This window comes from Camelus dromedarius, chromosome 13 (assembly GCF_036321535.1).
Source record: "Camelus dromedarius isolate mCamDro1 chromosome 13, mCamDro1.pat, whole genome shotgun sequence".
Classification (NCBI taxonomy): Eukaryota; Metazoa; Chordata; class Mammalia; order Artiodactyla; family Camelidae; genus Camelus; species Camelus dromedarius.
In genome coordinates, this window is record NC_087448.1 from 27,909,743 (window position 1) to 27,922,458 (window position 12,716).

At 36.0% G+C, this 12,716-nt stretch overlaps 1 protein-coding gene across 14 annotated transcripts in view; it reads left to right on the top strand.

The window, feature by feature from the left end:
• KLF12 (KLF transcription factor 12) overlaps window positions 1-12,716 on the top strand; it is a 507,694-nt gene that overhangs the window by 227,950 nt on the left and 267,028 nt on the right. For all 14 annotated transcript variants that reach the window (XM_031466116.2, XM_064493092.1, XM_010978786.3 and 11 more), the window contains one exon: window positions 9,855-9,918. In XM_031466116.2, coding sequence (XP_031321976.1) covers window positions 9,886-9,918 — 33 coding nt within the window. In that variant the 5' untranslated portion in view covers window positions 9,855-9,885. The remainder of the gene's footprint in view (window positions 1-9,854; window positions 9,919-12,716) is intronic.

Below are 12,716 nucleotides of genomic sequence, written 5' to 3' on the forward strand. Positions count from 1 at the left end.
TTCTTGATTTAGCATACATAATATAAATCTCTTTACACTGTAAGACAAATGTGCACCTAAGATACTAGAACTTATACTTTCAGGATTCCTTTTATCGTGTATTTGAAATGGACCTTCTCTCCACATCACAGACTTCTTTTCTGTATCAGAGCCCCTCATTAGATTGCGTGGGTTGGCTGGTGTAGGTAGGTCCTGGCCAGTGCCCAGGACGCTCATTCATATACGTGGGTGTACACACCTGTTCTTAGTAAATTTTATGTGTCTGTACAAATATGTATGAGCGTTATCAGACTCAGATTTAAATGTACTAATTCCTGATACATCCCCTTTCCCAGAAATGTCTTTGTTCCCCACTTTTCAAGACTCAGCTTTGTTTCTTCTCTCTTTGAAGCCTGTGTAGGTTCCCTCAGCTTCCTACTATACTTTATTCTTTTACCAGAGCTTCTATGATATTAGTAAAGATTTCAACTTGATGTAAGTTAGAGATTATGGACTTTAATTACAGTTACTTTCATTGTAAAATGGGAATATTAACTCTCGGGCATTGGATAGCTCTGCTTTGTACAGGAATTTATTAACTAATATATGTAATAACATCCAGTTTGTGTTAAACATGGTAAACATCCAATCGATGGTATCTGTTATTAAAATTGTTTTACTTTATTTATATTTGTCTCACCTTTGTTCTCTGTGAGCTTCTTTAAATCAGGCACTGTGACATATAATTTGCAAAGTCTTCAATTCCTGGCATATAGGTGATTCATAGATGAATTAATAATGGAATATATGTACCATGTAATAAAAGTCACTATTATAAATCAGTGGACCTTAATCAAGACCTGGTAGCAATTGCTTGGATTATATTGGGGTTGACCTCCAATTTCAGTCTTTTTCAGTTTTTCAAGTGGTCTTTTTGATTCTTATTAAAAAGAATCAACCTAATATATCATTTGTCATTCTCAACAAATAGTATTTTGATTTTTTGGTATTATTTAGTTATGAGAGAAGCATAAGTTTATGCAGTACATTTGACAGTCTACTGATTTGCTCATCATTGAGAAATACTAATTGATGATGTATTTGCTATGACAGCTGGCTTTCTGTTGTGGACCAGATTATGAACACCATAGGGCAGTGATTATGGTGTCTGAATGTGCATGGTAGATTAATGAGTTCAGCCGGTCAAAACTACTTTTCAGTAAGGCCCTTGGCAACTCGGTAAGATGTTCATTAAAAATATCACATAAATCCTCTTGTTTCTGTATCATTATGTCAAAATGTCAGTAAAACAAATCTATTTAGTTCTTTGATCCATCTTTCAAATTATATTTTAAAGTCTGCCTCTGTTAAAACGTGTTTGGACTCAGATGTGTGAAGAAGATTGAACATAAAAGTATCCTAAAAATACCTCAAGTCTGATATTTTCTAATTTTTGTTAAATATTTTGAGATTGCAAATTTCATTGAAATGTCAACTGTAATTAAGTGTGTGCCATTTGTTTTTCTACTCAGGTTTTACAATTTGATGAAATGGTTTCCCCACGATTTAATAAATATTTGTCTTATTTCACATGAATTAATTCAAAACTGGATAAGAGCAACATATTTTAATCAGCTATTGTTGTGATGGACTAGAAAACAAATTTACTCCCTAAGCAAACTGTTTACTATGCATTTGAATGGGATTTATCTTGCTTAGCACTGGCAAGCTAAACATAGAAGGCAATAATTAATAGGAAAGCCAGATATGTATATTGCATACTGAATGAGGCAACTTCTTTGTCTTGAATATGTTATCATTCTTTAGTGTATAAAATTTATAATTATCCTGTAATATGCACACCCAGCTCTGTTCAGGCAACACCTGTTGAAGTGAAATAGTGGAGAAATTCTTAGGCTGTGTGAATGATGCATTTTTAAGTGGTACCAAATGTGTGTTTATCATGATTTTATTTTCATATGTTTTCAAAACTTGAAGTTTGCTTTTCAATGTATAAATCACACAAGTACGTTATATTTACAGAAATTACTAGGACGTGAATGGAGATCAATGTGTAGCTGGGTACTCTGTCACTCCCTTTGTCCCACCAGCCTGTTTAAAAAAACAAAACAAAACAAAAAACCCCCCAGAGATTTGTAACATCTTTAGCATGATGGTTTAAAACACATTCTGAGAGAGCGGGTTGGGGAAGGATGTCAGCGTCCCCATATGGGAATGCAAACTTGTGTGTGGCCAAGTTACTTTTGGCAGAACGTAGTGTTACATGCAGTAGCTTTACACGCAAGTGCAAATTGCACGTGCTCGTATTTGTGTTGCAATCTAAATCACATAAATTAGACATATGAAGACAAGATTTAATCATCTTGTCAGTCCTTTGCAACACAAATCAGATTTTTGACTACGCAGTCCGGGTAAAATGGCAATTACACTTGAATATGAGCATGGCATAAATTACTTTTCAAACCATTGTATAGAGCACAATATATGGAAAAGAAATGCTTAATTCATTTGCTATGCTTACTTTCTTTTAAAGATTTATTTGTTCTCTGTCTGCATAGAATGATGAGGTGTAATGGAAGCTGGAAACAGACTGAAAGAGTAATTTACATGTCAGCGTGCTTTTGCTCTGCCTCCTCCCTCTGAAAATGGGCTGTTTATTCAGTGAACTCTGTTCTTAAAGTGATTGTGCAAGCTTCAGGGCATACCTTCCGCCAAGTGGGACCTTAATTTTTAAAAGTTTGCTTTTTCTGGACTCTTGTCTGCTTTTCTAAATAGTGCAGAGTTCCTGGGGGACAGCATAATTTCAGAGAAACATAAAGCTAAAAATAAGGAAAAACAACTTTATAAATGGAGACTTTTCATGCAACTAACAGAATTCCAAGGGGATTACTGTGGGATAGGAGTTATTAATGACCTTGAATTCCCTTTCTCCTGTTTCTGATAGCCTGTTACATCATTGAACTCTCTTAACGGATGAATTACAGACACCGTACTGTGCAGCTGTAGAGTAGAGATTCTGTTGTCTTTGCATTCCCAGGACCTTCCTGTAAGAAACACACAATTGTGGTTGAAGGTGTTATCAAGAAGGTGTAACTTGAACTTGAGTTGATCATTGCTTATTGCTAGTTCTCGGCAAAGTTTAAGTGGAAACAGGAGTTTGGGCGCTTGAGTATCCATGCAGGGAGTGGGGGTGAGGCTGACATTTGCTGAAGAACTCATATGTGCCATGTAGTGTGGTATAGACGTTGCATACATTCTCCTTGTCAGTGTTCTCCTCTCCCCTCTAAAAGGTTTTATGTTAACAGTTTAATAAATTAGGAAAAGGGGGTGCATAAAAGTTAAGCAACCTGCCTCAAGTCACGTTAACCCCAAGCGTTAAAGCTGATGTTCATTCTGTCCGGCATTCGTGCCTGGATCTTTTCTGTGACCGCACAGCCTTTCTCCTGTGTGGTGATGCATGCCATTCATTCATGTGAGATCCTGGAATCCTTGGCACAGAAGAGTCCTTGGCCTTTCCGTAGCATCATCTGGATGGCCTGATGAGTCAAAGGATCGGGGTGGAACTTTGTGGCTGGTTTTTATCTCAAGGCAGGGAGGTAATGCTGGAAAATAGGTGTGTAATTATAAAATTACAGGAAATAATCTACAGTGAAACTTCTTTGTCCTTTTCCTTTTTAATTCATCAGATCTTTGCTATGATGATCTTGTATTAATATATTTAATAGAAATTGGGTTACTTATCACAAGGATAATGCTTTCTCTATGGACTCTACCTACCTTAGTTGAAGTGATTTCTATTGAGTTTGGAAATTCCTAAGTGGGATATTATACAAAGAGGTATTATCGGTCTTTAATCTTTATTAATGACTCATGAAAATTATAATTATTTCATATATAGATGTTACTTAGATTATAGAATAATACGTACTCAAAATGGGAAATAAAGAACTATCCTGTTTATTGTGAGAGGCATCTCTAACACCTGATATTCTTATAGATGTGATTTGCTGACTCCCTGTGGCTTTTATTAAAAAATATATGAACATTAGTTTGCTTCTCTACAGAGAATGATGTGTGTGTTATAGAGGTCCGTGTGTCTTTTCTCAGCAGTGAGATGGCTCATGCTGTACAGGTTCATAGGAGATACGGCAGGTGTCACCTGTCACCTAGCAACAAGATTCCTGCTTTGTGTCTTTTAGTGTCTCTTTTCATTTTCAGTCAAAATAGCTCTGAATATGTAGCACTTAGATTTGCATTCATCTCCAGAAATATTTAGATTAACCTTCAAATATTTTTAGTTCCCAAGATAACTCACCACGACAATGAGACAGAAATAACTTTACATGAAAAAAGGCAACTTACATATCAGAAACCTTGATACTGCATAACGCCAGTGTGGATTTGTTATATAATAGCTCAGACTGAAATGTACGGACCTGCCTGTGAGTTCCCTCATCAGCTTTAAAAGGTATGGTAACTGGGAGGAGGGTGTAGCTCAGTGGAAGAGCACGTGCCTAGCATGCACAAGGTCCTGGTCCTGGGTTCAATCCCTAGTACCTCCATTAAAGATAAATAAATAAACCTAATTATCTCCCCTCCCACGTTAAAAGTTAAAAAAAAATTTAAGAAAAAGTTACGGTAACTGAATTGGATATGTGTGTACACCTTTATTACTTGACTTTTTTTTTTTTTTAAATCAGCACTTAAAACACAAGCTCACAATTAATGAAGTCGTGATTTGTAAAGCTGAATCTAGAAGACAGAATTCCAGGTTCGGGATCGCTATTCCAGCACCAGGATTCCGTTACTTGAAACAGAGTCAACTGAGTTACCTTTAGACAGAGAGTACCCTAGCTAGTCAGATGTCTATAAACCCCTTTAAAAACGGGTTTCTCTGTCTCTATTTAAAGATATATGAAGGCATTCTCAGGGGAACCAGCAGCAAGTGTACTTATGGGTCCTGAAGTATTTGGAATGTATTAAACACTAACCTGTAAAGACTGAGAACATAATAGACCATTTAAAATGAGATGAAGAGCCAGCAACCTCTGGGGAGGGTATAGCTAAGTCGTAGGGCGTGTGCTTAGCATGTACAGGGTCCTGGGTTCAATCCCCAGTACCTCCATTAACTAACTAACTAACTAAATTTTAAAAAACCTAAGTAACATCCCCTCCCCCTAGAAAACACACACACACACACAAACACACACACCCACACACACACACACACACACCCACACACCCAGCAACCTGTTACTACAGGGCAACATAATGCTTGTACACGGAGGTAATTATTCCAAAGTAACTCCTTACTCATTAAGGTGGGTAGCATCCACTTTCCTTCTGGCCAGGGTAATTTCTGTTATGCACGGTGCTCTCTTTGAATTCTGATGGAAGCTGGTTGACCATGTGTGGAGATTTCAGGGAAGAAAACAAGAGTTAGAAAGTGAAGAATTTTAGACAGTCATTCTCTGTTGTTTACAGCTACTGAAGAGAGACATGTGTAACTAGAATTTCTCCATACTCTCCACGAAAAGAAAAATAAACCTGTATTTACCATTGGTTTCAGGCAGCAATGTTTTTGTTAAAAAGTAAATCTAAAATTCTTTCTAAAATATAATGTTTTTGCCTTTTGTTATTTTTCATGTTTTTCATATTGAAATAAATGACCTTTGCTTCTTCACCTGCCAATTAAGAATAATTTGGGGAACCAGAAAAGTGAGAACAAAAACCACGTGTGATGAATTTTTTGATGAGGACAGTGGCCTTTGTAACTTCTGTACTTAGGGAAGATTTACTGGATACTTTCACAAACCTGTTTGGCAGAGTTATCTTTTAATTAGGAATTGATGAGATAATAACTGTTACCAGAAATGTACCCTTTTCCTATTTTATGTCATATTTTGGTTTTGACGGAGATTGTGGAATAACCCAAAGGTGCCTTAGCATGAATAAAATTGGAGCTTCATCAGTTTGTTCTATCTTGTGGCCTCAATTTGGGGAAATCCTCAATTTGGTATCTTGGCCATTAATTAAAGAGTGATAATTCTTAGCTATTCTTATGTGTATGATAGTGCAGATTGTTGGATAGACATTGCTTCAGTTGGGGTAGGTGGAGGGGTAGGTGAAACAGGTATTATCCTTCTGTGGAGAAGGAAGTTGGGCTTCAGAGAGGTGGACTGAGTTGTTTCAGGTCACACAGCCAGTAGATGACAGAGGTGAAACTAGACACAGATGTTCTTAACCCTAAACTGTCTTCATTTTCTGTCATTTTTGCTGCTTAAAGTATAGGGTGTTGGGTGGGCTTTACAGGGAGAAAGAGGATCTTGAGTTCTCTTTGAGGAACTTGAATGGAAGACAGAAATTAGCATTGTACCCAGCTGTCCCCAGATTTAAGTCATACTGAAATATACATTTAAATTGTAGGTGTTTACAAAGATAAATCGTGCACTAACATTTGGGACTAACTCAGGGGTTTTTATAAGGACATTAACTTGTTACCTTGCATATGAAATTAACCTCTGATCATCATTATCAAATGGATCTAAAAATAGTTCATATGCTCAACTCAGAGAACTGCTTTCAGAATAAATAATATCCTTAGGGTACTTGGTAAATTCCCAAATGCTAGAAGAATGTATGATACTATGTTATGTATAGTTTACACAATTTAATGTTTATTGTAGTCTGTCGTGTAATTATATCTAGAAAGTACAAATTAATTAAGGCCCTAGTTACTTGGGTAAAAAAAATATCCACACAATTGATATAAAGGGGAGTTTGTTTTTCTTTTATTTCTCATTATTAGCTTCACTTACACATTTGATAAAACCTTTATTGATCTCTTAAAGTTTGCTAGGCATGTGCTGTGTATTGGGAAATAAAGATGGAAGTGAACTAGGTTAGTATGTGCTACTTCTCCTGGTGAGAATATAAACTGGTATAGTCTATATAAAAAGCAATTTGGTTAATATATTTGGAAAGACCGAAAAAAGTTAATAATTTGGTCCAGTAATTATACTTCTATAACTGTATTCTAAGGCAGTGATTAAAGGTGCAGACTGGGGCAGCTTAGCCCTGGCTGAGGGCTGAGGGGTAAAAATCTACACTTGGCTTCCCTGGTTGGGCCCCACCTCCTGATGAGAGTCTGTCTGTGTCTTCCCAGAGAGGACATCCTTTCTAACTGCACAAAGGTACCCTCCAGTCTAGTGGAGGTCCTGGTGTTTACAAGATTTATGTAGGTGGAGGTGTAAGTGTTATTGGTCATGGTAAAAAAAAAAAAAATCATAAACTCGTAGATGAAAATGAGGGGGTAAATGTATCCCTACAGTGGACTATTATGAATTTTGAGTTAGGCATTAATAAGTTGAATATTATTTCAAAATGCTCATGGTTTATTAAAGTGTGAAAAAAATTACAGAAGTAGAATGTAAGATTGAAGCCAGTTTTCAAGTACCTGGTACATTCTGCTAAGAAGTTGGAACGGATTGATTGAGATACATTTTGAAGACTAGAAAGGACAAGACGTGTTTGACAGGAACATGGTGTTTTAGATGACTTTTTAATTCTTTCAAAGGGTACTCTATTTGGGTTTCATAATGTAAAATAGAAGGATCTGAATTTCAAGAGAATATTTCCAGTTTGCCACTGTAATGTTAAAATATTGCATTTATGTTCTATTGCTTGTGAGGTGGTGAAAGCTGTAAAATATATTAGGGGATGTGTTTTGAGACATAAGACACATCTATTTTAAAATACAGTTATTGAGGGAGAGTTGGAAGGAGGGAAGCAGATGAGTCATCAATTGATTGATTTAAACTGGGATAAAATTAAGGGTTAGTTCCTCTTACAGGCCAAGATCGTGGAATGTGTGAATTCTGGTACATTTCATTTAAGGCTGTATAAGTGAGTGAACCCTTTTTCTGTTCAAATGTATGGAAACGTGCAAAGGAAACCTGCCTGGATGCTGCCTGCGTAGACATTGGCACAGAATGGGTGCTGCTAAGAACTCTGGGCGTGTCCCCTCTTGAGAGTGATTCCAAATGAAAAAAAAAAAAAGTCGACTGTGCTTAATAAGCTAGCTTCACTGAATGCCAAAGAATATTTGTCTCATGAAATGGAAATTATGAAGCAAGTTACATAATGCCAAGAGAGAGTAAATAGGAAGACTTTCAAGATATACCCAAATGGGGCAAATGGTCTATTGTGTTCAGAACTCTCCAATCCAGCAATATTTAATTCCCTTTGGTGAGCTCCAAATGGTCCTGGGGATTTGGAAGCTTTCAGAAACCACATAAATATTTACTTCATGTTGGTTTAATTTTTAAGAAGTGACATCTCTTTAATCAGATTCATTTTGAAAAATTACTTTAGTATTGGCCAACATGGAGCCACCAAAACGTATTCATGTTAATCGGTATCAACTATTAAGAGGCGGGAAAAAAAAAAAAGATCATTCCCTCTGGAAAACAGCGTTACTTTAAAAATCTCTTAGTTGCTAAGAGTAACAGAGCCAAGTGCTCCAGCCGGAGTATTTGTGACTTTCATATATTAAATTTACTTTAAAACCATTTTTTCCAAGCCTTCTCTCTCTGTTTCATCCCTTCCCTTTCTGTCCCTTCCTCCCTTAATCTTTATTTGCATTTTGATGTCTTGTGCCCAGGATCTGTCAGTGTCATAGCCGGAGTTTCTGCCTCTCTTCCTTAATTTCTCCATTTTACCCTTTACATGGCTGCTAATTAGGAAGCAAAGAGCAAACAACTGAAGAAAGACTATTCTCCAGCTGCTATTCTTATTATATGACTCTACTAATCAAGAGATTCCTCCAATGGAAGGATGTTACCAACATACAGAATTTTTTTTTCATTTTTTAATTGATGTATTATAGCTACTGTACAATATTATATGTTACAAGTCTACAATGTAGAGATTTGCAATTTTTAAAGATTATACTCCATTTATAGTTATTGGGCTATATTCCCCATGTTGTACAGTATATCCTTGTAGCTAATTTTATACCTAATAGATTGTAGCTCTTAATCCGTGGCCCCTGAGATTGCCCCTCCCCCTTCTCTCTCCCCCCCGGTAGCCATTAGTTTGTTCTCTATAACTGTGAGTCTGCTTCTTTTTTGTTATATTCATGAGTTTGTTTTATTATTAGATTCCATATATAGGTAATCTATGGTATTTATATTTCTCTGCTGATTTATTTCACTTATCATAATACCCTCCAAGTTCACCTATGTTGTTGCAAATGGCAAAATTTCATTCTTTATGGCTAAGTAGTAGTAGTGTTCCATTGTGTATATACCATATTTTCTTTATCCACTCACCTGTTGATGGTAGTTAGGCTGCTTCCATATCTTGGTTCTCGCAAATAATGCTGCTATGAACATTGGGGTGTGCATATCTTTTTTTTTGGGGGGGGTATGTACTTAGGAGTAGAATTGCTAGGTCATATGCTGGTTCTACTTCTAGCTTTTTGAGGGACCTCCATGCTGTTTTCCATAATGGCTGCACCAATTTACATTCCCACTAACAGGGTATGAGGGTTCCTTTACTCCATGTCCTCACCGACATTTGTTATTTGCGTTCTTTTTGATGCTAGCCATTCTGACAGGTGTGAGGTGATATTTCATTGTGGTTTTGATTTGTATTTCCCTGATGATTAGCAGTGCTGAACATCTTTTCATGTGCCTGTTGGTCATCTGTGTATCCTCTTGGGAAAAATACCTGTTCAAGTCTTCTGCCCATTTTTTAATTGGGATATTTGTTTTTGTTTTGTTTTTTTGATGTTGAGTTGTATGAGCTGTTTATATATTTTGGTTCTCATTTTTTGTGTGCTTTTCTTGCAGGATCAATGTGACTCTAGAAACAAATGGATGAATGAATATCCATATGAAGAGGAAAACAATAAAGGTTGGTTGGTCAAGTTGTATAATTGCAGTGGCCGTCCTATTTTGAATATTACTTTTGGGCAATTTTTTGCATTAGAATATTTCCTTGTCTGACTATGAGACAGAGGTCAGTACCTAGACACCCTCATCTATCTATAAAGTGTAATTTTTGTGTTTAAATCCTTCAGTATAAAAAAATTATGAGGAGGCAACCCTTCTTATGCAAGTCTAGCTGTCATCAGTTTCTAGAACTGAAGCTGGGATTTTAAGAATCAACTTTCAGATGGATATTAAAAAATGGAGAACCACTTGATACAATTGATCACTGAGACCAAAAAAAAGGCCTGATTTTGTTTCATAAATATCAGTTTCTACTGCAAGCATAATCCTATTCCCAGTTCCGTATGCTGTATGATTGCTGTCAGATGCCATCCTCTTTGCACCTGCGGTCTTGGCTTCTGTCAGGGGAGTGGGATAATTATGAAAGGCTTTTAACTTTGATTTCTCACAGACAGTACCGGTACAAATTAGAGGGTAAAAAGAATCCCATGAACTTTAACAGTAATCAAATGCTGGCTGTCACTTTGTGGCGTCTATTTGAACTTGTACTGTATATTGATTATAATATAAAAATCATAGGTTAATACTAAAAAAAAATCTACAGTATGTTAAGCCATCCTATTTCATAAACTCTGGTACAGAGACGTGTGTCTCATAACTCCATATAGCTGCACAACACATGCAATTTCATATTTTCCTTCCCCCATTGCTCCTGCTACCTTCAAATAAATGTATGTCAGGTTGGTTACTTCCAGGTGATTTTCCACATTGTATCTTTCATTTAAAATTGGCCTTCTTCTGGTTCAACATCCATCCGTGATAAAAAATCTTATGACAAGCCCACAACTAACATCATACTCAGTGGTGAAAGGACGAAACTTTTCCTTTATGATCAGGAACAGGATAAGAGCGCCCACTCTCACCACTTGTGTTAAACATAGTACTAGAAGTCTTACCTACAGCAATCAGGTAAGAAAAAGAAATTAAAGGTATAGAATTGGAAAGGGAGGTATAAAATTTTCTCTCTTTGAAGATGTTATGATTTTATATATGGAAAATCCTAAAGACTCAACCAAAACATTGATAGATCAATGAATTCAGTAAACTTGCAAGATACAAAATCAACATACAAAAATCAGTAGTGTTTATATACACTAACAACAAAATTTCTGAAAAAGAAATAAATTGATCCCATTTACAACAGCATCAAACACAATAAAGTACTTAGGAATACATTTAACTAAGGAGGTGAAAGGTCTCTTTGCTGCATACTGTAAGGCATTGATGAAAGAAATTAAAGAAGACACAAATAAATGGAAAGGCACCCCATGTTCATGGATTGGAAGAATTAATATTGTTAAAATGTTAATATTACTGAAAGCTATCTATAGATTCATTGCAATCTGTATCAAGATTCCAATTACATATTTTACAGAAGTGGAAAAAACATTTCTAAAATTTATATGGAGCCTCAGAAGACTTCAGTGGAATCTGAGAAAGACAAAGCAGGAGGTATCACATCAAACTTTCTGATTTCAAGCTATACTATAAAGCTGTAGTCTTCAAAACAGTGTAGTACTGGTAGAAAAAAAGACAAATAGACCAGTGTAACAAAATCAAGAGCCCAGAAGTAAACCCACACATATATGGTCAACTAATATTTGACAAGGGAGCCAAGAATACTCAATGGAGAAAACACAGTCTCTTCAGTAAATGGTACTGGGATAATTGGATATTCATGTGTGAAAGAATGAAATTGGATCCATATCTTAGGGGACACTATTCAAAAAATTAACTCAAAATGGATTAAAGACAAAATTGTAAGACCTGAAGCCATGAAACTTTTAGAGGAAGACATAGGAGCAAAGTTCCTTGACAAAGGTCTTGGTGATGATTTTTTGGATATGACACCTAAAAAGTACAAGCAACAAAAATAGAAAGTAAACAAGTCAGACTACACCAAACAAAGAAGCTTCTTCACAGCAAAAGGAACCACCAACAAAGTGAAAAGAGTCTACAGAATGGAAAACAAGTATTTGTAAACCATAATATCTGATAAGGGGTTAATATCCAAAAATATAAGAAACTCCTACTACTCATTAGCAAAAACTCCAAATAACCAAATTAAATAATGGTCAAAAGTCTGAAGAGACATTTCTCCAAAGAAGATACATGAAGGGCCAGGTGCATAAAAAGATGCTCAACATCATTTGTTATCAGGAAAATACAAATTAAAACTACAGTGACATATCACCTCACACTTGTTTAGAATGGCCATAATTAAAAAGACAAGAGATAATATAATGTGGGTATGGATGTAGAGAAAAGGGAATCCTTGTGCACTGGTTGGTGGGGTTGTAAATTGGTACAGCCACTGTGGAAAACATTCTGGAAGATCCTCAAAGAATTAAAGATGGAACTACCATATGATCCAGCAGTTCTACTTCTAGGAGTATATCCAAAGGTAACAAAAACACTAACTTGCAAAGGTATTTTATCCCCATGTTCATTGCAACATTATTTACAGTGGAATATTATTCAGTCATTAAAATGAGGAAATCCTACCATTTGTGACAACATGGATGAACCTTGAATGCGTTATATTAAGTGAAATAAAGACAAAGACATATACTGGATGATCTCATTTGTATGTGGAATCCTAGGGGGAAAAAGCCTTCCTTGCTGCAATTTCTCCTTTGTTGTATTTGTATCTAGAAAATTTTCAGACCTGTAGAGGGAGTATTGATTCAGAGATGATAT